Here is a 27,977-nt window from a genome sequence, read left to right on the forward strand (position 1 = left end):
TAAAAAGATACAGACCGAAGGCACGCTGAAATGGATTGTAGTTGAATATAACAATGGGAAAACCAGGCGTTTTTCTAATACGCAACAAAAATCGTCATGGTAAAGAAAAAAAATATCATTTTTGAAAAGGGAAAATTAATCACTTTTTAAAAACACCCTTTGAAAAAACCACCTTTAAGGGCTGTTAAAGAACCCAAAATAAAAAATAAGGACCTTTAAGCACTTTTTAAAAACGCTACACAAAATGAATGTGTTTGTATGAAATGCGTATCTAGTGCTCAGTGTATGTAAATGAGTAATTCATTGTCATTGACAATTGTCATCGCAAAAAAAAGGGTTTTAAAAAAAATAATAAATAAAAATAAAAATATTTTTAATAAACTTAATGAAAATTAACACCTTTAAGGGTTTTAAAAACAATAATAATTACCTTTAAGTATTTTTTTAAAAATGCTACATACACTGTTTTTTAGCAATATTTTTTTTTAAAGCTTGACAAAAAATTGGTCTCCCCCCCCCCCACGGATCTCTCTGAATTCTCCCCGAAAATCTTCTATATGATCAAGCATATTCTGCACTACTGTAGGCAAAGAGTTTACATAATTTTTGGTCATGCTCACTATGTTTTTAAAAGTAAAAAAATCCATACCTCTGAAGGCCGTATTTTAACTTAACTGCAGTGTCATAATCTGGAGCTTGTCTATAGAGTGGTAAAACTGAGGACACAGGTTTGGTATCAGTCTCCTGGATGCTGGCTAAGCTGCGATGAATGGATGCATCAGACGAAGACGCGCGTCGGAGGGCCGACTGTGAATAAATCGAGTGAGCAGAATCTCCATTTGTAGATGAAATGCAAGAGTTACTGTTGCGTGCAGATATGGGAGGTGGGTGGGAAGAGAGAACCTTGCAAGAAGTGTTATCAGGCTGCTGATTGGACATTGTTTGAACATTTTCATTAAAAGGTTGATCAGTGTGATAGACACCTAATCCATCTGTAACAATAGTAAGGTGAAAATTACTTATTTCTAAAAAAGCCAATCATCTACGAATTAAGGACCTTTTGTTAAGCAACTTAAAAAGACAGTTTACCATAGTCTGTATTCTAAAAAATCCTTTCAAAATGCAAAATATACCTTTAAAAATAAAAATAAATTTATAACAACATCCTTGAAACTTAGAAAATCTAAAAATGCACCTAACCCTTTAGTGGGCTATTTATTTCTAGTAAAGGTAAATTAAAGAATTCTTGGCATTGAAATTCATATAAGAAAAGAAAATATCATTTAGCTTATAAAAAATTAATTAAAATTTTGATGCCATTTCTTTTGGTGGTAAGTATATTTACCACGACCTATTATTTATTTTTACTTTACTAAAAGTACCAAAGATATCATATTAATTACTAATTTTTATTAATAAATTAACATATATATATATCGAGTTAATGAGCTAATTAGCTTAGTAATTTATTTAAAATGCATGCATATATTAATAAAATAATAAATGTATGTTTTTAAGTGTCTGTAGTTATGATTTAATAATTAAAATGATTAATAATAATTATGATTTAACGATAGTGAAGTAACTGCAAACTTTCAAAGACAAGTGCACTATTTTTCCTTCGCCATATAAATCTATGTATTGACAGCAATGAAAGTAAATAAAAAGAGTTGAAAATAAAGAAGGGTTGAAGAAAGAAAGGGCAAAAAGGGTATGGAGTCTATTATAAAAAGGCACTAATTTACTTCATGGGCAACAGGGTGGATTCGTTTGACTAAAAGGGCAGCAGGGTGCTGCGCCCTGTTTACCCTGCCTAGAATGAGCTCTGTATTAGGAACTTATTGACTTTTATTTTTCCTTATTTATAAAATAAATTTCATAAATGCTACAAACTTCAGAAGGAATTATGCATTTTGGCAAAAGTAATGAAACAACAGACAAATGAAACTATTTATACCTAATGACTCATGACTGTCTTGAATTGCACTCTGAGGTTTGTTTTCAGCTGGCTAAAAAAAAAGAAAAGAAAAATACAGTTAATTTAATACCTGAATTAACATTTCAGTCAAATTAGTGCATTACGAGTTCTGTTTAACGAGATCCCAGGTTTGACAATTAAATTAATTTTTAATAAATGGCTAATTTAACGTTAAAAAGACCTTTTATAATGAGCATACCACATATTTAATGTGGAATACATCCAATAATTCTGAAACAGTAAGGAGTTTTACTTACTTAGGATCAATTATTGACAATTATTGACTTACTTAGGATCAATTATTGAATGACTCCTGAAATAAAAAACCGTCTCTATCTGGCAAATAGGGCTGAGAAGAACTATTAAATCTAGGTTTCTTTCCAGAAAAATAAAGTTCTTAATCTACAAAACTCTTGTCCGGCCAGTCTTACATACGCTTCTGAAGCTTGGACAATGACAAAACTCGAGGAAAATTGTATCACAATATTTGAGAGAAAGATTTTGAGGTGTATACTCGGTGGTGTAAATGAAAACAATAACTGGAGAAGGAGATTTAACTTTGAACTGTACAAGATCTATAAACAACCCGATATTATTAAATACATAAAAATAAAATTGGATGGCCCACGTGATTCACATGAGTGATGACACTACAATAAAAAAGATACTGCTTTTTAGACTCACTGGAGAAAGAAAGCGGCGAAGGTCACGGTTGAGGTGGGCTGACTCAGTGGAGTCTGATTTTGTTGCAATTAATGAGAATAATTGGATATCAAAGATAAATCGAAAGTCGTTATGGAGAAACCTTCAGAGGAAGGCAATGGCCCACATTGAGCCGTCTGGTCAATTATGATGATGACGACATTTCATAATTAAAAATTTCAACTTCAAAATTTTAATGAAGCTGTCAGAAATTTTTTTTTTTTTGTGGAAATTTCCTTTCCTTTGAGGATTAGAAAACACCTCTTCCGTTGAATTTGTTCAAAAATTCTATGTCAATAAAGAACAAAAGACAGAATGTGAAGTCTTTCAGATATCTTGTCATCAACACAATAGCAATACTTTACTAATTACAGTCAAACCACGTTATACAGAACTCCTGGATATATTAACGAAATATTAGCTCCTGTGCCTTGCTACACGCAGATATTATTTTTTGCGGATATAGTTAATCAAAAGAAGAAAAGAAATTGGATATTATGAACTTTTTTCTATCTTTAACTGATTATTTTCTTCATTTTTTGGTAATTTTGAAATTTCGACATAAAATACATATGCCGATTTTTAAAACCATCTATTGAGGGGAATGCAGCCACGAGCATTTTTTTCTTGTTTGCTTCTTCTATCTCAGTTACCCATCCTTAAATAAAGACCATCCATAAACTTTTTGTACGCAAGACGAAGAGAAATAAAAAATAAAAGATAACACAATTTTTGTAACTACATATTGTTTTTTAATTATCTTTGTATTTCTTTTTATTGGTCATTTATTTAAACAATGTGTAATAAAAGAGAGCAGTTAGAAAAAAATAGTTAAAATTGTTTGCAATACCGATATTGATAACTCCCGGTCATGGTGAACGGAAATTTCGGCACCTTTCAAGCTTCACTAAATAGTTTGAAGTTTGACTGCATAAACAATTGTATCGTCACCATTGATATTGGATGATTAAAATTTGCAAACCTTTTTTCTTCCATTGTCTTCAAAATGTTATCGAAAGTATATTATTTTTCACAAACGATTTTAATTTTAGTCAGTGTCATTTTCTTGGCGCGGAAATGCTACCTGTGTTAGCGTCAAGAAAAACTGGATTGATGAATAAAATTCGGCATAAATTAAAATGATCCTTATTTATATAATGATGCGTAAAAACCAATTATGAATGATCGAACTTTCTAAAATAATATCATAAAAATGAGACATTTTATATCATAAAAATTAGACATTAAAAAGAGGTTTATTTGATACTTAGTTTTTACAGCTCTCTAAATAAGAGCCTCACACAAATATTTTAAATACATAATAATAAACATTATACTTATTTGTTTAGATATTTTTTCATGTTTATTTATTGGAACTTTTCTGCATTTGGTGCAGAGGTTTGCCTGATCACTGGTGGAGGTTTTAATGGTCACACTTAAAGGTTTTTTTCAACACAAAGTCAATGGAAAAAATTTTGCGCCTTCCAAAAGTGGCCAAAAATAGAGGTCGTGGTTTTCCCTGGAGGTTTGTATTTTATTTTATTTAATTATTATTAATATTTTTTAGAATTATTGTAAGGATTTTTTATGGTTAAGTGATGAGATGTGATCGTAATTGTTCTACGTGGTACAAAAAGTTCCATATAAAGATTCTTTTCATCAATTTATTATAATTTAATTTACTTATCTTAATTATTCTTAGGTTATTTTAATTATTTTTAGGTTCTTAATCACTTGGTTTACACAAAACTGGAGTATTTTAAATTATTATTTATTAATGTAATGCAGCTGCAATTGTTTTGTGTCTGAATTACACACATAAATGGTACATGGTACAATTTTGTGTATATTTAAAAAGTTATGAAGAAAATTATCGAAATGCATAATTTCTGATTTGAAATAAGATCGCATTTATTAATTTATTGCACATTCAAAAATTATATTAACGACTTTAAACGTTTAATAATTTGTTTTGTACATAATTTGCTGTGTGTAATAGATGTTTTAACTCCGCGATCGTTCCTGTAGTTAAGTTTTCTGTACGTCTTTTCTGATGAAAAACTTTTCCTTTTCAGGCAAATTTGGCAGGTGTAGCTTATATCTAAGGGTGGCGTAACTCAGCAAATTATGGTATATTTAACATTACAAATATATATTTAAAGAATATTCAGCTGGTTCATCCTTGGCTGATACCAAGCCTACAATTCGACTTTGTTTAATACTTCAGTAAAAAATACATGAGAATAAATTATTATTGTATTAGTTTATATCTATAAGTTATAATTGCAATTTTTAAATAAAATTTACAAAAATTAGTTGCAATCTTTCATAATTCTTAGATTTAGAAATCGATTTTTATGAAAGAGAAAGCATAAGTCCACTATGACAAAAAGTACTAAAATTGATCACAAGTCAGCAAGGTCTGTGACAATGTGAATTTAATTTATACGAAACCCACCATTAGTAAGATATACTTAGGAAAAAAAACATTCAGCTAAAAAGTGCAAAACATTAAATAATAATTAATTATATTGCTAAATAGTACTTACTTTAATTGGCAAAGTTTTGCTACTAAATGAAGGCTGAAACCTGAAAAATAAAATAGTTTTTAAAAGTGGCTACATGGAACAAAAACTAATTTTTAACATGAAAGTAACTGATATGTCATTTTAATCTATAAAGAAACATTAAAGCATGACACAATTTTATGTAAATAAATGATAAATATTAATAATCATGCCAAACTATAAATAAAAAAAACTATAAATAAAACTATAAATAAAAGTTATTGTTTTCCTTTACAAATTTTGAAAGGAAATTCTTGAAATTAAACTGTGAAATAAAAAATAAAACTTGATTTGTTTTGTTTTTATGTAATTTAACAATCTGCGTATTTGAGAATACTTTTATGAGACTTTCTCAAGACAGTGTTTTTTTAATATGCTCAACTAGATTTCATTTTCCGATCTATTAAAAAAAAAAGAACATGCAAAAGGTAAAATAAATAAATAAATAAAATAATATAATTAATAAAATAAAAAACAAATTTAAAATTTATTAATTTTTTTACTGTACTATCACTTTTATTAACTTTAAAGTCAAACTCAGAATGCTTCTTTTTATGTTTTGCTTATTTTACAGTCATTCCATTAAAAAATAAACAATAAATAAAAACAAATTCTATGTATTATTATACTATTTCTTCACAAAAGTTTTCCCTATGTCACAAGCTGGCAGTTATGCTTATAAAATTGTAGTTGAAAAGATTTTTTTTTTTTTAAATTGACAATATTTAAAAAATTGATTTATTTCTGCATCATTTATTAGATGCAAAATTGAATTTGATCAACTTATTTTTAGAAATTAGTGAGATTCACACTATACCAATGCATTTTTAAAATTTTTGAACCCTGAATTGCAAAAAAATTTGCAATACAGATAAAATGGAAGCTGTAAAGAATTATTTTTGGTTAAGATGCACATTTGGATTATTTTCAACAAAAGAAATGGAAATAGAATGGTTTGCAGTCTTGTATTTGTATCAATTTCATTGTTTGCAAATCCTTAAATCATAAGCGTCACACAATATATATATATATATATATATATATATATATATATATATATATATATATATCACTATAAAGACAAAAAGGATTTGAAGAAAAACAAAGAAAATTAAGAAAAATAATTAGTTTTATTTACTGTGCATAAGCTGCAAGTATATAGAACTCATATAAAGAAAATATACGGAAAACATGGAAAATATTAAAGAATAATGAAAAGAAAAGAAGACTTATTAAAATAAAATAAAGTAATTAAAAAAATTATAAATATATATATTAAGCTCGAAAACAAAAAAATGAAAAGATATAATTTCCTCATCAGCTTACACGATTATATCTGCAAAAGGGAATGCTTTCTAATATTGTATCAATAGTCATAGCAAAATAAATTAATAGAATGAGGAGCACTCAAAAATTGAAACAAAATATAACACATTAAGAAAAAATATATATCACGTAAAGAACAAAAAATAAAATGTAAAGAAAAAACAGAACATAACACAAATTAAAAATTTCGTTTTGTGTTTATAACTTAATGAATAAAATAAAACATCATTCCCTCACTTTAAAAATTTAGAGTTCAACTAATTTGCTTAAATATTAAGTAAAATTTAGAGGACATGCATTTTTATTATTATATCTATTAATATAAAAAGTTTCCAAGCTTTTCATTCACTTTACTTTTTTGAAATTTTTCGAACTGAAAATGACAGTTTTTATATTGACCCATATACAGAATTTTCATGGCACATTAAATTGTTTACTCACATATTAGGTGGCTTTAGTTCTACTAATTGCTCAGGAACAGGACTACTGAAAATACAAATTTATAATTATTAAAATAAAAGCTTGAATAGTCATATTAAAAAAGTAGAGTATTGCAGATCATTTCATTTTGACCATTCCACAATTGATTATTTTATGCTATTCTAACCTTGATGCACAAATGTTGAGTTCTGCAAAATTAATACAAACAGCCTAAAGACAACAACAGTGAGGATAGTTCGATTGGGTACTTCAAGAAGAATACCACCCATACCCACACATTTGACCTATGACGTCAGCGACAGTTAATCTTTATCAAAAAAATGGAATATTAAAGTTTAACTAAGTCATCCTAGAAAAGTTAGAATGATATATGAAATGTTTTATAGTATATGAGATTTTATAAATGAAGGTGATATTGATTTGGTAAATTATGGCTTATTTTTAATGTTGGGTAAAAAAATTTAAAATTATTTCAAATATCAGAAATATAAAACTAAAAATAAAAGCAGAGAATATTCATAATGATTCTGCTTTAATCTGCATGTGATGGTTGCAAAAGATATTTCTTCAATTAAAATTGTGTTTTTTAATTTTTAATATAACCGCATTAATTGTTTACCAAATACTTATAGTATAAATTTAGAGCTCAAAAATATTGTAAAAGGGGACTCAACTTTTTATTTAAAAAAAATTAGACATACACAATAAATTTCAATCAGACCATCCCTACCACTGTTTCAATTCCTCAATTTAAAGCAATAGGGGGCCATTCACACATTAATTAAGCCTATTGATGGCCATTTTGAAATTCCTCCCTCTTCAAGTCATCAAAAATAATAAAATAACTAGCCCCCTCCCATAGTAACATAAGAAATTTGCAACACCTCATCCCCTTTTTTGCTTTAGCTTTGGGTTTTAGTGTAGTGATCTAGTAACTTTAATTAAAAATTAACTTTAATTAATTTAATTATAACTTTGCATAACATTAATTCATTTTGTAAAGTAAAAACAAGTTCATATTATTTTTATCTTGTAATATTTTCCGTACCAAAATTAAATTTAATAACACTCACAGCATTACAGTATCAAATCCAAGAATAATCCTTTCTGTTATCATATTAGCGATATTTTCATATTAGTTATTACAGATAAACAATAACTATTGCAAAATTATCACATTTGATCATTGTAGTCAACAATGATTATTGCAATATTGTCGTATTCCCTAATTGCTTTGTAACCGTCTTTGAAGAGACACCCCCAATTTTTGGGTTTATGATTACTAACACTCAGCTCCGTAGCCTTGTCATTTTGAACACAATCCAGAAGACAAGGGAACTCTTGGATCAAGCATTGGGAAAAATTTGCCTTCATGGAGGGCTTTTTGATGTAACTAACCCGCATTTGAGTTACATGGAGGGGAAAACCATGAAAACCTCCCATGTCATTGTTAAACTGTTCTACGGTAAAGTGCTCGGCCTCGCTCGTTAGTCAGACGTTAGTTCGGTTAGTCAGACGGCAAGGGGACTCTAACCCGTGATCCGTCTTCCTCTGAGGATATTTTTCGTCAGCACAGTGGTCGGTGTGAGTCGGGTGCTGAATTTGCATCGACCAGCCATTATTGGGATTTAAACCGGTTCACCTCATTGGAAGGCGAACGCTCTATCTGTGGAGCCCTCACAGCTCTTCTGTAATTATTATTATTAGTCGCAATATTTGATACACTTATGCGAATTATTGGTAGCCAACAGCCTTTTTAAACAAGAAATCTCACATTTTTTGCATGTGTCGGCGAATTTGGCTTTGTGGTCCCTAGATTAGTCTGCTTAAGTAGTGGGTCGTAAAAAACAGAGAATCACAACAGTTGAGAAGCATTATACTTACTTGAGGACACCTTCATTTCTGGAGTAGAAGCCATGTTGTTGAATGCACGTTCTCCAAACATACTTAGCAAAATGAGAATCATCCTGGCATGAATTTAAAAAAGATATAATATGAATTTAAAAATATATAATATAAAAAATATTTCATTCTTCAAATTTAATTTATTAATTAATTAATTAGAAGGAAAAACAATTTTTTTTACATATTTAATAATAATTTAAATTCATCATTTATGGTTACAGTGTAACTGACAAAGGGAAATGCAGTACTTCTTTTAAGGGAAATTACCCCTTAAAAAATAGGGTGTACAAAAAAAAACTTTAATAATTTAAACGCACAGTCTGCGAAACATCCTTGAGGATGATCTGAAGACAATCCATCGCAATTTTGATCCTTTGCAAAGGGGATGGCTCCCCTACTTTGATAGCTGAACAACCTGCGAGCGAAGCCGAGCACTTTACGGTAGAACAGTTTAACAATGACCTATACCGCTACGCAGGCTGATCAAAGTGGTCACCCACCTGCTTAATGACCGTGGTCAATGATGCTTGACTTTTTTTTAAGAGGACGCAATACCAAGGGAGAATCTTTTTGTCACAAATTTTTTGCACCTCCATTACTAATTTAGAAGGAAGAAAAAGTGAGTGCAGGCAAACCTAAAGAACGTCATGAAAAATTTGCAGATATCAGATTGCAAACAAATTATTCGAAGAGAACTTTGCCATTGCAAAATTCTAAGTTATCTTTTTAAGATTTATTTTCAATTTAATATTATAATTTTCTTTCTTCAGTGCTTGAGACTTCACTTTAGTTTTGTCTGAACTCACTTTCTTTATACCTTAAATCTTAAATTAGAAACGGGGGTGGAAGAGAAAACAACGAAAAGTTTCTCCCGTGACATGGCGTTCTCTCAATAGGTTCAAGATTATAGGCAGATGATACACAATACCCCTTTCATATTTCAAATGTTTGTAAGTAAGGTTCAATGAAAGAGCTGTTCCCAGTTTTTTACAGCTTTGGAACCCCATTATAACAAAAAAAGTTTATTTGCAGCAATGAATATATTGACCAAACAGACTAATCATTTTGAAAGTATTTAATGAAAATAATGAAATATTTGAAATTATGAATTAGTACTTGCAGTATGCTTATGATAAAAATGAATAAAATAACTTGATTTAATTATGATTTTTAAAAAAGAACTTTGATAAAACATAGAGAGTTGTAATTCTTTATTCTTGAATCTAGTTATTTTATTTTAATTGAAAAGATTGATGAGAAACATTTATTGAATTTTTTACAAATGTATATCCTTTTCAGAATTTATTTAATTGTATTATTAAAAAATATTAAAAAAAAAAACATTTTGCTGTTTCTTCTTATTGGCATTCATAATTAATTTAATATTAACAACCAAAATATTAATTAAATTAAACATTATTGAATGCATGTAAATATAATTAAAACAAAAAAATTTTGAACCACTGTAATCCTTCTACAGAAAGTTCTGTGGAATTGATGTTCTAGAATCAGAAAATATAAACAACTCACGACATTTGAATTGAAAGTTAGTATCTATAATAAATAGCTAAGACAAATATTACCTGATGACAATAAATAACAGTAAAAATATAATCTTTCAATTATAATGTGCGTACCACTTTCTTTGGAACTTTTGCCTGATTTTGGTAAAAGATTTAATTAACAAGTCTAACATAGCATGTTGTAGAACAGAGGGACACAAATTGCAATAGAAATTCTGTTGTACCCAATTTGTTGTTTCTGCATTTTTCCGGACTTGTATTATAGTATAACTTGACTTGTACAATTTGTATTATAATTCAGGACTTGTAGTATAGTATAACTTGATTAATAAAATTTTCATCAAAAATGTTTTAAAGGTGAATTTAGGAATAGAAATTTTAACTGATTTTTTCAAGTTTTAATTTAATTCAGTTAACAATCACAGAAGTTTGAAAATGGTGAACTAAGGGATTATTCATAAATTCCTTTCTTTTAAAAGGTTAAGAATTGGGGTAAAATGTTTAATTACAAATATTATTAAATAAGGAACTAAAGTACAAATTTAAAAAATAACAAATCATTAAATTAGCTCCCAGTAAGAAATAATTTTAATTGATAGCTCAATAACTATTTATATTTTAAAGCAACCAATGGTATGGAGACAAATAAGTGAAAATGAAATTGCTGAATATGTTTATAAAGCATACTTTTGGTACTTTTCCATTTTCCAAGTCCCAAATGCAAGCTTACTGAGTGCAAGTAAATTAAATTTTTTTTTTTTAATTTTATGAGAATTTTTTTTAAATAAATAGATAGATAAAATAGCTGAAATTACTTGCATAAGAGAAATGGAAAGGTACCATATTTTTCAATGTTACATATCATCTTATTTCACATAATAATATCCAGCGTTATTTAATTTGCAACTAATGCATTGTTTATTTTATTTTGAGAAACATATTACCGAAGTTTTATTTTACCAAACAAGTTCTATTTTTTTTCTCCAAAACAGCTATGGCATGTCCTGTAAAATATTAATAGTTAATCATTAACAGATATAATTTCAAGTTTTGAAATACTTCACTTATCCCTTCTGTTCCATATCTTTATTTTAAGCCATATTTATATCTGTTTTTATTATGCACCTTCTTGAAATTAAGAAGAAATAAGAAAAAGCAAAAAAGGAAGAAAATCTATGATCAATATATTCAATAATATTTATCATCCTGCCTGGCTCAACATTATTATCATATAATCAATCTATCTCAATTATAATCATATAGCAATAATTTTAACTTTTACAATTTTGACAACAATAACATTTTTTGTTAATTAAAATTATGATGCTCCACCTTTTCTTAATTTCTGTAAACGATTCTAAAAATATATATTAAGTGTGATCAGTATGGAACACCCTGCCTAACGATTTCCTCAAGGCTAAATAACAATTCTTTAAAGTATAAATTTTGTTTCCTAACTAAAAAAAGGCGCTTTTTTTTTAAAATAAATTGTTTTGTAAATAAATTTCTGTATTGATATCACAACTATCATGTAAGCAAGCCATTAGAGAATACTACCCTCATAAGCAGTCACATATTTAATGTATAATATGCCTTTGTTAAAACAAAATGAAATTGTAAAAAATAATGCTATCACAAAAAAAAAAAAAATATCCCTATGAAATTACAAACAGTATACTCTCGATATCTCAAAAACCTTGCTATGTAAAAAAAAATATTTTTCCCCTTGGCAATATATATCCACCTAATGTTAATTTGAATTCCAACTCAAAGAATTTCTTCTCAAAACCTTGCTATGTTGAATCTTTTTCAAAATAGAAAATGAATTTTTTCAGAAAAGTCACAATGTAAGTTCTAAACTAATTCTTTTCTATTTAATGTATAACAATTTTTGTTTTACTCTTAAAAATAAAATTAGTTTTGTTGAATTTAGATTTATAGCCAACTATCATTACATACACATTTAATAGTAGTATTTTTTTACGTTTCAGAACATATTTAGTTTTGAACTTTCTACGTCAAAAACTTGCTATCTCGAAATTTTTTTTAGCGTTCCTTCAACTTTGAGATATCGAGAGCATACTGTAATACATTAGATACTCACTAAATATATCTGCAAAACTTTCGAAGCATTTCTGTGTTCAATGCTGAAACACCTTTTATGATGGACTAGATTTATTATTTGTTCCCACCTGTTTTAACAAAGAAAGAAAGGCAGAATATTAATGTAAAAAAATACACACTTGAGGTTTAAAAAATGTGATATTTATTATTTAAGCCGTAAAAAAATGAATGTAACAAATGCTGCCACAAAGAGGAATACATTCTATAAACAAGAAATGGATAGTACAGTGTGCAAGTGGACTATTCTGAAAATCTACAGCACACAATTGTAAATTTTAAATCAGTTTGAAGACACAACAGAAATCGAACTGAATTAAATAATGAATTAAAAGTATATCACCCTAGAAAGGCATGACATAAAGCTTCATTTTTGGTAATTGAAAAGACACGTCCAAATGAAAGTCTGAATGAATCCTGTGGCAGAATTTTTTGAGCTATCTGCGACAAAACTCTCTAGCACTAATATCTTTCTGCAAGATAAATTGATAAATTGACTGAACTTAATTCTTTTACATACTTTTTATTGAATTCGTTCTTTAATAATGCTTGTATTTTAGCATTTACTTTTTTTTAAAAAAGGCATGACATGTGGAACATTTAGATATTCAAACAAACAATTAAAGCAAGAGATAGTAATAAAAAGCAATAAAAAAAAGATATGTGTGTTGGCAAGACAACACTTCTTCAGGTGACACACTGCCTACCAACACACAGGAGCCTTTCTGTTGTCAGAGGTAAAATCAAAACTGACAGTGCCCCCGAGGCCCCATAATGGATAAACAAATAAGAGAAAATCATGAATAAGAGCACAGAAAAATAATGCACCAGCAAACACTACTTAAAAGTATGCATAGTAAGACTTAAAAATGAAACGCCCACTTATAAATAAAAATAGAGAAAATAGTTAAAGTTACAGTTACCCTCGAAGAACTGCCGTCTGGCCAACACGCATATCTTTCATTTTATTGCTTTTTATTACTTTTTCCTGCTTTGATTGTTTGTTTGAATGTCTATAAAAATAAGGCAAATTTGGTTTTAGCTGCTTTAGGCACTTTTCCATTTTGATTTGAAGTTTTAATTATTAATTTACCTTTTAGTCTTTTTCTGTATTTGTAAATTAAATTTATTTTCTGACTAGATTTCATATTTTCATGCCTAGATTTGCAGCAATTGCGAAATCTCGATTGGAAATTATTATGTTATTTAACTTAATAATTTGTGTCCTTCATGATTTAGATGTAGTGATTTTTTATGGAGTTTCCGGTCCTGTTCCCGTAATGGTTAGTTTTTATTATTCTTTATATTTTATTTCAGATTCTAGCAAATTTATTTTTTGCCAACAGAAAAATATTATTTATCTTATAGAATGTAAAACGTGCTCACTTAAATATATTGGACAAACAGGTACTGAGTTAAATAAACAAATTAATAGCCATAGATCAGTCATTAAAATCCTTCGTAAACATGATGACTCTGATATTGAAGTTGTTTATTTTCAAAAGCATTCTTTTAAAGATATTAATATTCTTAAATTTATTGAGGATTTAAATCTAAGAGTAGATTATGAAAAGATTTTTATTTGTAAATTAAAAATTTTAAACCCCTATGGGCTTAGTAGTATAATTAAATAGAGGAATAATAGAAAAGGTAACCTAGATTTAAATATTGTATTCATTTATAATAAATTGTGAATTTTTAATAATAATTTTTCATGTAAACTGAGAAGATGCAGGGGTAAACATAAAAGTAAAATTAAAAATAAATTTAATTTGGTACTTTTCAAAGCTTTGTGTTTATTGGATGTCAGTGAATTTAACATTAAAAAGATTAGGAGTTTCATTTTTAGAATTAAAAGTTCAGTGTTATAATGGATGATTAAAGAACAATTAAAAACTGTAAAATTTTCTACCCCTGAATTTAAATATATTGTTTTAGATCTTATTAAATTTAAACTTGTTGTCAACAATTTTGATTAATTAAATGTTCCAAAAATTAAAAAAGAATTTACTTATTAATTTTCTTGATAAAGATTTTGAAAGTTTTACTACTGTTAATAAACTGTTAATATACTATTAATAATATGACTGTTAATAAACTTCCTGAATATTTCCCAATTAAAGAGAAGATTGGGGTTTCTGTTTGTTTCAGATATTGTAAGACTTTAAAGAAAAGAATTTGTAATTATAATTTCGATTGTAAAAATTTAAAAGATTTAGAGGATATTTGTCTGTGTGAGCAAGAGCATTTCGAAGATTTTGTTAATATTGATTTTAAAGACATTGTCATAGGTATCCTTAACCTAATTAATAATAAAGATTCAAGATTTCTGATGGGACTTGGGACCAAGTTTAGACCAAGAAAAAAGTATCACTTAAATTTTATTCTAGCTTCAATCGGTAAGGATTTAGATTGTTTCATTGCAAAATGCTCAAGAAAATTTAATTGGCCAGTAGAGGGATTCAGTGAATGGAAATTTCATGTATTGTATGATTTCAAATTGAATTTTGATATTATTAAATATATTAAGGAATTGAGATATAATTTTATTATTTGTGTTGTTGATAAAGTCTCTAACAATTTTTGCTTCATTTGAAAAAAAAATTTTAAACTATTAATGAGTAAAGAATATGAAAACAATAATACTTTTGCCAAAATTAATAATTCTAAAAAAGAAATTGATAATAGAATTTTAGCTTTATCCAAGAAAATAGGATTAAAACTCAATAGTTTTAATAACCCTTATTTATTTCCCACAATTAAGTTTCACAAAACACCAGTTAAATTTAGATTTGCAACTTGCAGTACTAGCTGTTATAATTTTGTTTTTGGTAGAAGATTTTTTAATTATTTAAATTTTATTTTAAATATAATTATTACAAATGATAAGCATTTATTATTAATAACAACCAAGATGTTATTAAATATTTAAATTAAAATAATATTCCTACATGTGATTTTGAAAATCTTTTCACGAGTATACCACACAATAATTTAAAGAATATTTATATTTTATTAAAGAAATAATATATTTTTGATAATTATTTGATTAATGAAGAAGTTAATAAAGAGGATTGGATAAATTTATGTAATGTTAACATTTTCGAAAATTATCTTTTTTATGGTATTTGTTTTTACTGACAAATTAAAGGTATTTCAATGGGTAGTTGTTATTCAAGTGCTTTTGCTAATATTTTCTTACATTATTATGAACATAAATTTTTACAACATAACTTATTAATTGGGTTTAGATTTATTCATAATTTAATTATTTTTGACTGTAATGATTTTGATTTAATTAATGATATTTATCCTACAGAACTACTTAATTTAATTAAAACTAATTTCGAAGACTTTTGCCTAGTTAAATAGGAATAGGAGGCTATCAAAAGAATATGATTTACTGGCAACATCTACTGAAAATTTTATATATCTGGCTATGAATAAATTGATGTTAAAGCGAGAATATGTTTGAATTTAATGGTTTGGGGACAAGCTCTTAAATATAAAATCTGTATTATTATTCCTCATTATGTTTAGGCAACACCTATAAAGTAAACTCCAAGTTTGTGAATCAAAGTTCAGTTTGCCTATCACTATCAATAAAGATGCTTTAATCTACTTAGTTTTTAATTAGTGTTACACATATCATTACAGCTAACAAAAAATATTACAAGTAGGAACCGTGAGATAAAATGAAAATAAATATAAATTACAAGTACAAAGTATATAAAACAAATGTATTTTTAATTATAAGGACTTACGAAAAATAAATCGATGGTTGGTTGTTAAGATACCATATATAAATGCCTATGAACAATACCCCAATGATAATGGAATTATCAGCATGATCCTGAAAAAAGAAATAAACAAATCATTAAAATAAGTGAGTGCAACCAAAAAACATACATTACAAGAAAATAAAAATTGTATAATAAAAAAATAAGTTTGACAACATGTAGAGGGGACTTCTTCACAACTCAATGCTGCTAGGTGCAATAACTGGGGTGTATTTTACCAAGAAAAGAAGAAAACACTGGTAGTGAAAGATTTTCATTTCTTGCTCATATTAGGAAAAATTGAAATAGTCATGAGTATCACACTGTGAACAGTTATAATACATATTAACTGGTTAAAAAGAAATATATAGGGGAGAGTGGGGTTATACCAGGTACCTTCATTTTGGCGAAATTAGTTCTGTTTTCTAGTGGACAAACTCTGAATTACACTTCACTAGTCAAGTAAAAGGACCTACCATATTACGTGTTGTTGTTGATTAATTCATCGCATGTGTGTAGATAAGTTTGTTTTAATATATCAATCTTCTAATGTTCTCTTTTTTTAAACAAATCTTTATTAATTGGCCATTGCTAAAGTTAAGATTTAATTTTTTTAAAAATCAAAAAATTAGCACAAAGTTTTTATTTCATTTTATTTATTTTTTTATTATTTTTTTAAAAATTAATAATAACACAATAAGTTTATATAATTTAAAAGAAAACAATTTAAGAAGTAAAGATAAAGAGATAAAAGCAGATTGATCAACCTAAAAAGGGCAGAGGCATTTTATGACCACAGATGTTAGCAAAACAATAAGAAAAGATAAACAAAAATACTAAAATCACACATATTTTAAACTAAGTTTTTAGAGTATATTTCAGTAACTTTTTTTACCTCTAAATATCACAAAATAATAAATTAATCTTTTGTTTGATAATAAATTGTGTGACTGATTTAGCATTTATTAAAAATTTACAAATCCTGAAACTCTCTTTTCCCAATTAATAAATTCTCCAGTTTCTTTTGAAAATTCTGGATTGTAGTTGCAGGGCAGAATGTTTTCCTACAGTCACATTGTTGTCAGGAATGGTAAATACCACCAACAAACTGCAGTCATTACTTTTCCTGCCACTGATTTAATTCCATTTTGCAAATATTCTACCAAAAATGAGAAAAATTGGAAATGTCTACAAACTGTAGAGCACATAACCGAGTTTCTAAAAGATCAAGAAAGGAGTTATGTCTTTTCCTAAAAATTCCTAAAAATTTCCACTCACATAGAAAAATTATCAACAAAAAACTAGGGCCTTAAAATAAACAAATGAAGTCGCACTCAAGTTATACTAAGCAGGAATCACTTTTAAAAAAATCCTAAGAAAATACTCCTGTCAATCAAGTTTCGCAAAAAAAAACAACAAAAAAACTGAAAGTTGGCAGGTCTGCTATAGTATCTTTCTCTTGGATAAAAATATTTTTTGGAGCACACGAGAGAAAATCTTATCTTTCAAAAATTAATGGTTAGTAGTGTAGGCAAGAGAACTTTACAGCAGGGGTACTAGAGATAAGTTTGGCTTGGTCTTAGAGATTCAAGTCATCCCAAAGAATTTCATTCCAAACTCACCCGAGCCCAAGGTATATAGGATCACTTAGAGCTCAAGATATACATTGGATAAAAGCCAATTTTATGTGGTCTTGTCATTTGCAGTTTGATACCTAAACAAGGAAATTAGTCATTTAAACCTTATTATCACAATTAGTTAATAAATTTTTTATACTAGATAATTGCAACACCAACAGTTTGCTTAAAAGTAGCAAAAAAGTTTATGAAAATTTAATCACAAGTTCAAACTCAGAAGAGTCTGCAACCCTTTTTCAGTAATGAGCGCAAACCTGCAGCATAAACCCACCTTGCCTCTAGGAGGTACAAAATTTTTTTTAAAAACAGCGATACAGAAAAAAATATTTTGGCACCAATATACCACCAGGGTTGGGTTTTTGACGTCAAAAAGTGGTTTTTGACATGACAAGGGTATAATACTGGTTTAAACCGTCAAAAACCCGTCAAAAATGTCAAAAACTGAAGTTTGCCAAGAAAATATATAAACTTCAAAACTACCAACAGTTGCCATGCATTATATTGAAATTTAATTATACTATAGGTAATCAGCAGGTTTTAAAATATTTTTTAATTAAAATTAAGGTAAAATAACAGATTTAAAATCTCAGAAATTTATATTCAAATGCATGTGCAGAAAAATTTTGCACAAAAATTGTTTAAATATTTATATTAAAAAAATTTTTTCTTTCTTTTTGATACTTAAGAAAATTAAAAGTTTATTACTATGCATTTTTGACATATAAGGAACATATAACTAATATTTATAAGGAACTTACAAGTTATGTTGTATAAATACAAACTTGATATAAGATACAAGTGTATAAAAAAAAATTTTTAATGTTATACCGAATATCTTTATTATCCAGTATGTTAATTTGAATTTAAAGTAGTTATATTTATGAATAATGATAAATATAATTCATATTGTTTATTATATTTATCTATAATCATTACACTTATCATTTTAAAACAATTTTTATTTCTTAATTTTTTTTTCTCCACTTGTATTAAGAATACAAATAATGCATATCTTGAAAGCAAGAAGTAATTATTCAACAGCTGAATATTTAGATATTCAACAAAACTATATCGTATTCAGCAAAATGAAATTCACAAGTATTTGGATAAACTAAATTTTCAGCATAGTAAATGAATAGGCTGAATATACTGTAAATCGACACTAACTACTCTATGTATTTAACAGAAAGCACTTAAATTTGTATTGTCTTATGTTAAAAAGATTGTTAAGAAGATTTAAAAGAATATTAAAAACAATTTTCTTTAAAAGAAGATGTCTTATGTACAAAACTGCTAATGTTTATCTTGAAAAATGTCTAATTTTTAGTATAATCTATACTAGGGTGACCTGGGGTAATTCCTGATCAAAAAATGCAAACATCTATTTTGTAAAAAAACTATTCAAGATAAAATTTTAATATTTATTGGAAGTTTGAGGCTATATGAGATGAGTCCTATGCCACCTTCTTTTGTTTGAAAATCTAATTAGAATTTAAAAGATTTTAAGTTTTTAGTGATCAGGAATTACCCCTGGTCTTGATCATTTCTGGGGTAATTACTGATCACCAGCTTTTATTGTAAAGGGGCTGTTCAAAAATAATTATATAATGGTAATTAACAAATAAGACACCAAGATCAAACAAATAAACAAAAAAGATATGTTTAAGCAGCTAATAAAACAATTTATTTAAAAGCAAGAAAGATAAACACTTTAAATTTTCCAAAAATCTTTGCATCGTGCCATACATTGTAGGCAATCAGCCAACTCATTCTCATGTTCTGCTGAAATATAAGAGAGTTCCCACATGGGTTACTTTTGCTGGATTTTTTAACTTCATTAAGTGAAAGTGTAAAGTTAAGTAAGGTATGTCAACTCAATAGCTCTGGCAGCAGCTTTCACACTGAAATTTTCCTTTTCAATCATTAAAAGAAATTCACTAATTTTGCTTTCTAGAAGCTTAGTATCCTTTTCAAGTCAATAATTTCTCACCATATTTATACTAGGCTAATTTATAAACTTAAAAATTATTCTAACAATGTACAGACATAAAATTAAGATAGAAGTATGGTAAAGCAAACCAGAGATGGTGCAAATCAGAATACAGTTTTGTATACAGTTAAAAACAAATTTTGTGATGACAGTTAAAATATATTTATAGTTGTTCCACTTAATAAATATGAACTGTTATTTAAGAAAATACAATTAGCTACTTATTAGCTATCTTATACACTATTTTTTAAGAAGAAATGACAATGATCAGGAATTACCCCAGTGATCAATAATTACCCCATCTGTAGGGGGCAACATTTGATATTGTTTCCTATAATCAATTATAATGTTTACAGTAGATATGAAACAATTAAACAAAAGCTAATTCTACTTTTATATCAAAGAAAAAGAAAATAACTCAAAATATTTATTATTAAGAGAAGGAAGGGGATCTTTGCAGAAATGTGCACATTTTGAAACCCATCTTTGAAATGGAAAATACAGAAAGCAGTTTAAAAGATACTTATTTTGTTAGATTAAACAAAAAACTATTATTAAGTAAATGTAGTTATACTTTAGTAAAGTGTACAAGATTTCTTGTCCATGTCTCAAATTTAAAAAAAGAATAATTTTTTTAAAATAAAACTTAGGTGATCATTATTTACCCCAGAAACAGAGTGATTGTGAATTACCCCGGGTCACCCTATACACTAAATTTGGTTATAAATAAATTTCTTAATAATATCACTGCAGATTTTCAATAACACATGAAAATGATTACATAATATTACAAAAGATGTGAGTTTTCAAAAGTACAAGATTTTGGTTACCATTCAAAATATAAGTGTTTCTTCAAAATTTTAAATTTATTTTTTCTAGAACATATTTAGAAACACTATCCTTTAAAAAATATATAAATTTTATGCATTAATTAAATTTCACATATGAATATAGGTTTTTGACATTTTTGACAGTGAGGTTTTTGATGTGACGGTTTAAACCATGGTTTAAACTGTCAAAAACTGTCACATGTCAAAAACCTGCCAACCCTGGTAACCACTTAAATATTATCATTGGAAAAATCATAAAAATTACCATAACTTAAAAAGTTAAGTATAAAATTTAATAAAACCAGTTAGTATTATAGTTCACATAATAAAGTAAAAAATAATATTAAAATTGTTGACCAGACAATTATGGTGTTACAGAAATTAGCATATGTTTAAAATTAATAAATCAGATGAGTTAGTTTTGAATAGAAAAGTATGAAGCATAAACGGGTGTGACGTATGGTTGTGGCAGAAATGGAAAACAATAACAATCACACCTCCAGTGGCTTAGTTCCCTAAGAGAGCAACAACAACAATAAATGAATTGCAACATATTTAAATATGCCTTTAAAGTCTTTGTTATGAAGATAGTGCAGTTAAGGTAAAATGTATTAAAAAAAAGTGGTGCAAAATTGGTTCAGAAGTGTTTTGACACCTCAAATTAATGTCTTTATGTCATGAAAATTTAAGGATATCATTTCTGTATTTAGGAATACACTTGGTCTCGGCCTGGCAGCAGTTACTGCAGATAATTTCAACATCAGCAGATTAAATTCTACACAGCTTTTTAAATAAAAATTAAGTAAAAGCTGTTAAGTCTGTATCATCGCTATATTGTTTCTAAACAAAATTATTAAGCTAAATTGAGAAAATACTGCAAAGAATAAAAATTCTGCTACTACCAGAGTCCTCAGGATTGTGCAAATTATTGCATTAGCAATACTTTGATCCAATGACATGAAAACTAAAAAGTGGCCAGAACCAGATCTTATAAAACAAAAATAAAATAAATTGATTTACTTTAGCAGCAAAACATTCTAATCCATAACCATTGAGATGTTGGGCTTCCATGATGTAATACACTTCTGCGAGTTGCTGTGGCATTCCTTGGAGACTTCTGTGACTGAGAATGACTCTCTCTAAAATAGCATTCTCTTTGTTGCCTGCAATTTGCTGCAACAATAATAGAAGGTAGAATTAGATATAAATTGTAGAATTTGATATAAATGCTACCCTAACACATTTATATCAAATGTGTGAAGGTAGGTTTTAAAGTAATTAAAAGCACAGTTACTTTTTAATATTAAACAAATCAAATTTTCTTCTTCAAAACTTTGGAACATGAGGGTAACCCCCAAATAACCAACAAGTTGAAAAAAAAATTTATGTTTTAATGACTATACTATGCTTGAAAATATTTTTCAATACCATGTTTGAAAATATTATTTATTCTTTGCAAGAGAGTAAGAAAGGAACAATAAGTCTGAAAATACCTATCGATTTGAATGGTGAAAAAATAAATAAAAAAGTGGATCAAACTATTTTTCATACAAAGTAAACATTTAAATTACTGACATGTTTATTTAAAGTTTTATTTCTTCTTTTTTTTTTTTTTGACAGTCCAAGAAAGCTAAATAAAGCTATGCATTAAGCTTTATATATTAATTGAAATTTAAGAGAATAAAATAAGTAGTAATGTTTCAACTTCTTTCAAAATTCAAAAAGTCAGAAGAATCTCATGAAACATCTGTAAGAAAAACACTGTAAGTGAATATTTGTTGGAAAAAGAACATGGGTCTAAGAAAGTGCTTGAAGTTTCTTCTACCAACTGCAGTGTTGGGACTCAGGGGTGATTGTGAGCTTAACCCCCCCCCCAAAAAAAAAAAATCATTGAGTAAAATCATTAATGATGCATTTCAAAAAATTAATGTCTTTATAAATTTAAATCATTGATATTTTCACAACATGAAATTCTAAATAAATTATATGCAGTATAATTGAAATTTATAATTATGTATAAGTTTACTTCTATCTCTTATCACATTTATGATTTTACCAGAAAAAATATTTACATACGAAAGAAATGTCAAGCATAAATTCGAGTTCTAATATTTGTAAATAAAATTGAGAAGAATTTTTATACATAAATGTAATCACTGATTTCTTGAAACTTCTGGACCTTGGATTTCCAGATCATGGTTAGTGAAAAATACAGAAATCCAGATTTTTTCAGGAGCACAATCATCTTTGGGGACTTCACATCCACGATGATGAAATTTAGAGTATGCTGAAATAATCCAGGTACATATCAAATTTCACTTTCTACTCCAGTAATTCTTGCAGCGCCATCTACCACTTCAGGACAACATATACAATTCTGCATTGCTTTAAGATTTTGAGTCGCCCTTCCTTAGTTCTGAAAAATTCAGATCAAACTCCCTGTATAATAGATGATATTTGCACAATAGTATGCTTAAACCCTGGCGGAATGTATTGAGAACTAGTTTTTTTTTATATCTCATTACCTCAGTGATTGGACATTGCATAAAGAGACTGACACATTCTCATCCTCTTCTTTTAGTTTCTTTATAACTAGCACAAAATAAAAACAACTTTGTCTGACTGATATTCTGGTTGTTTTCTGAGAGTTTTAATTGGGCAAAAATAAATCTGACGGTGTGATCATCAGATAACAAAATAGTAAAACTTGTCATTCATTCATTAAAATTCATTCACACATTTTATGGGTTCGTTCATTTTTGACAGATCATCTGTCATCAACACAAATGAAGAAAATTTAGCGTAAATAAATTGTACTTATTTATATCTGATTATTTTGTAGCACATTTTCTAAAATGGAATTCCAATTAATGAAAAAGAAAAGCAAAGAAGAAGGTGAAATAATAAAGTTAAAATAAAATGTGAAAAATAGTTACCTTTGGCAAAAGACCAAAATTAGAGAGGTATTCTGTTGTATGCCTTTCAGGATCATGATCCCCAAACTCAGCTGCATAAATAAAATGTATCAGTACAAATTAGCCAAAGATAAATGATGTTATATTAAAAATGAAAAAGAAAAGTTTAAGTATCTTATTAAAGTAATAATTAAGCAAAGTAGTTAGAGATACTATAATAATGTAATCAGTCAACATTCAGAAGCCATTCAAATATTGCATAAAAACATTTTTGGCATCTCCTCCCTAGAGTTTTTACCAATAAAACACATTTAAAAAATGGTAAAAATCAAAGAAAAAACAGGCTTTTTCTAAGGCAGTAAAAACTAGTGAAAAATTTCCTATAAATATTTTTGTATCCTTAAATCATGGCTATTCTCCTGTACATTTATTATTTCACTTTTAATTGGAGTTTGAAACTCAGATAACTGTTATTTTTTAATATTATTATAATGTATTTCTGCACTACATTTTAAGATAAAATTATTTAGAAAGAGAATCTATTCTTATTAACGCTCTTACAATTATTATTTTTGTGCATATAACATTAATATTATATTATAAATTACAGTTAAAGAGATCTATTAAATGATTTAGAACTTAACAATCAGCTTCAAGCACAATGAGATGCAAGCAAAAATAGTATTTAATATGTCCACATGTTTGATAAGCAAAAATATTTAATTAGGACTGTGAACTCATCAAATTTGTTTGAACAATATAACTTTATAAATGTTTTTTTAAAAAATGCTTACATAGAAAAATTACTTTTGCTTACCAATAGATCTAAATATTTATAATACTAATATATAATAATATTTTGACATGGGAAGAGGAGGCACAAGCGTAAGCAAACAAATTCCTTTTAGTATATGTATGTTAAGTGAATAATTTTAAATTTAGTAGAAAAACTGTTTTCTGCCAAGAAACAATTGAGAAACAATCATCGGGGCCGGAGAGCAGAAGCGAACAGAGGGCTTGGTCCCTAGTAAGTAAGAAATTCATAGCACTCCCTTGCCCTCACAAAGTCGTTTTAACTTTGATTATTATTCTAGCAATCTAATTTTAGGATTGAGTGCAAATAAAAGATGTAACTTAACAACAACAAAATATGCTATGGAACGACGGTACGCGGAAATGCATTGTGTTTGAATGATTTGTGAATATGTTGTATAGAACAATGTGAAAACCAGGTTTTTGCATAATACGTGGCGAAAATTGACATGGAAATGAAAAAAATTTCATTTTCAAAAAGGGAAAATTAAGCACTTTTTAAAAACATCCAATAAAAAAAAGCACCTTTAAGGGCTTTTAAAAAATCAAAAATAAGCACCTTTAAGCACTTTTTAAAAACCCTATGCATCCCTCAGGACCTCCCTTAATATTTATTTTTAGAATCTTTCAAAATAAATAAATAAAAATGAAATAAAAAAATCTGTGTGCATTAAGTGTTATTTGGAAGTAAAGTGGAAAAGAATAAAAAAGCTTCACACTTGGACCAGGTTTGATTACCCACCCCAAAGATGCACATTCTCAGTATGAGTTTCTCTCAGTGAACTCAAATCTACAGTTTGTCTAAAGTAAGAACTCCCTTAGCTATTCGTCTGGACCCGTGGCGGTGAGTAGGGGTGTGAGGTCACTGTTTAGGACAAGTTTTAGCTCGGGTAGGCGAGAAAAAGGGAATCTTATACTTCCCAGTCTATTGTGTTAGTTCAAGAGTGATGAGAAGTTGAACTCCCCGAAATGCGCTATTCTTGTTTCCATAGCAGCAAGCGGCCTCAGACTCTGTGTGTGTGTGGGGGGGGGAGTTTTTACCATAGACAAACTATACGCTAATGTTATGTCAGTTTTAGAGTCAAAAAATTCTATTCAACGGATAGAGAAGAAAAATGAGTTGACATTAAGCCTTAAGTAAGCAAGTGGCATTGAAGCCACAGGAATGCTAGGCAAATAAGAATTTTACAGGAAGGTTTTGTTTCGTCCACACTTAGTGTTACAAAGAATATATAAAAAAATAGTTTATTATATTGTTTTAAACCAACTAACCCCATATTAAATATTTTTATTAACAAATTTTCATAATAAGTAGACACTTTTAAAACATAAAAGATAGGATATTTTAAATTACCTTGTAAGCTATAGCTAGCAAAAAGGATCATTTGATCTTCGTTGCAGCGCAGTTTTCCTTCTAGGATGTCAGATTTCAACTGAAGAAAATAGTGATACCTACACACAAAGATAAGTTCTGATTTAAAATAGTAATAGATTGAAAACAATACAGAAAATCAAATTCTTAAATACATATATATACACAATATCACTTACATGGCACATATATAATATAGAATGTCTCATATAAGTCTTAATATTAATTCATAGTTAAAAATAGATAGAATATATTTTTTATTAATTCTAAGGCATAAAAACTGTTTTTTCACTTAGAGCCATAAAAAGTTAATATTCAGTGTGGGGAGAGAAGTTACCGACAATGTCAATCTGTTTCTATGAAAAGGTACCCCAACATAGAATCGAGTTAATGTGTCTTCTATACTAGTGAATTGGAATAATATTTTTGTAGCGGTAGATACACTACATTCATATTAAAATATTATTTTCTGTAATATAATGGGTATTAATTCTCGGTAGGTAAGTACTATATTTAAGTCTCTCTAGAGCTGCACAATGTGCTATTGGCGACGGTCTGGGAAACCTCCCTGAGGATGATCCGCAGACATGCCATCACCCTCAGTCCCTATGCTGGCTGATCAAAGAGGACACCTACCAACTTACTGACCACAGCCAGTGATGCTTCACCTCGGTGTTCTATTGGGAATAGTGTCTTTAACAATCAGTTAAAGACACTATCAGCAAGACTGTTAATTCTTGGAAATATACTCATTAAGGAAATCTCAAAATTTCCTTATAATCCGTATGGCGTCATCTGTTAAAATGTATCAAGATGGTTGAATTTTCTTTTGGGGTGATGTTCGATTTTCGTTTCATGATGTAAATTCTAGTAAAACTATGGCCTGAATGGCCAAACCCCAGGATCCTGACTAAGGAAACCTCTTCCTTAAAGAATTTATCATAAGGTGTTAAATAAAACTTAACGGAAACCAATTTTAATGTCGTCAATGGAAATTACTTTTTTTCTTTCCACAAATAAAAAGTCACAATCCATATATATATTTACATATATACATATAGATACACACACATTTGTTTTGAGATGCTAGAAAATGATTAGTTTTCAGATTATTATTATTCAGGAGCCTTGGAAGGTGATGTTGTAATATTCATGATTTAAAATATTTTTAACCCTGTCAGGCTCTATAATGTGTCCTTCGGATACAGTGTATTAACTTTGTCCATACTTTTTTACTTCTATATACCTTTACACTTATACTTTAACCTATATACTTTTTTTAATTCTTAGGAATTCTCTTAATTTTAAAAGTTAAAACTAAAAAACCTATTATAATTGCAAATGAATTTTTTATTGAAATATCATATTGTTAAAATACCATACCATAGAGATGCAGTGAATAACTATGAAGTGAACTAACTGCCGAAGGCTGGAAATAATACATAATCACAGAATTTAACACTTATTCACAGAAGAATACTTAAACTTTCATTTTGGAAAACATTAACAAGGTATGAAAATTTTTAAAAGGACTCTTTACTTCGCAATAAAGGATTTTTCCCCCTGCAATAAATAAAACTTTTCGAAAAAAAATTGTGCTAATGGTAATAATAATCAATGCATAGAGAATAATTAACACAAAATTAAAAAAAAAGGGTAGGAAATTTAAGTAATAATCAAACGAAATCAATAATAGAGTTATCCTACATCCAGTTATAGTGGTTGTTTCATAAAACTAAATTGAAATTAAACATAAATGCAAACCAAATGAAAAAATAAAAGTAATTTAAAATAAACATAAAGCAAATGATACCTGGTTACTTCGTCATGAAGAATATTTACATCGGCCACAAAAAACATGACTCCCAGATAGAGACTGCAACTCTCAAGAGCATATTTATCAAGCTGCCTCTTCAACGGTCTTTTTAAATCCACCCACCAAAAAGAGCCTTTCTTTGACAGGAATTTCAAACCAAAAAACTGCGGCTAAATATACACAAAGTTATTCAAACAATCTTTCAAAACCATCAGAATAAATTTTCCATTCTTGGAAATTATTCAGAAGAAAAATTAAATTA

At 27.9% G+C, this 27,977-nt stretch overlaps 1 protein-coding gene across 3 annotated transcripts in view; it reads right to left on the minus strand.

The window, feature by feature from the left end:
• The window catches only part of LOC107440357 (protein tyrosine phosphatase non-receptor pez), a 145,148-nt gene that overhangs the window by 15,290 nt on the left and 101,881 nt on the right, over positions 1 to 27,977 (minus strand). For all 3 annotated transcript variants that reach the window (XM_087164624.1, XM_087164625.1, XM_087164626.1), the window contains 11 exons: positions 27,713 to 27,885; positions 25,882 to 25,979; positions 23,736 to 23,806; positions 21,820 to 21,972; positions 16,328 to 16,416; positions 12,547 to 12,634; positions 8,899 to 8,981; positions 7,015 to 7,059; positions 5,230 to 5,269; positions 1,958 to 2,009; positions 650 to 992 (listed from right to left, as the gene is read on the minus strand). In XM_087164624.1, the coding sequence (XP_087020750.1) occupies positions 650 to 992; positions 1,958 to 2,009; positions 5,230 to 5,269; positions 7,015 to 7,059; positions 8,899 to 8,981; positions 12,547 to 12,634; positions 16,328 to 16,416; positions 21,820 to 21,972; positions 23,736 to 23,806; positions 25,882 to 25,979; positions 27,713 to 27,885 (1,235 nt within the window). The remainder of the gene's footprint in view (positions 1 to 649; positions 993 to 1,957; positions 2,010 to 5,229; positions 5,270 to 7,014; positions 7,060 to 8,898; positions 8,982 to 12,546; positions 12,635 to 16,327; positions 16,417 to 21,819; positions 21,973 to 23,735; positions 23,807 to 25,881; positions 25,980 to 27,712; positions 27,886 to 27,977) is intronic.

The sequence above is a fragment of the Parasteatoda tepidariorum genome, chromosome 5, assembly GCF_982258835.1.
Source record: "Parasteatoda tepidariorum strain Cologne lab strain chromosome 5, Ptep-v5.0, whole genome shotgun sequence".
Taxonomy (NCBI): domain Eukaryota; kingdom Metazoa; phylum Arthropoda; class Arachnida; order Araneae; family Theridiidae; genus Parasteatoda; species Parasteatoda tepidariorum.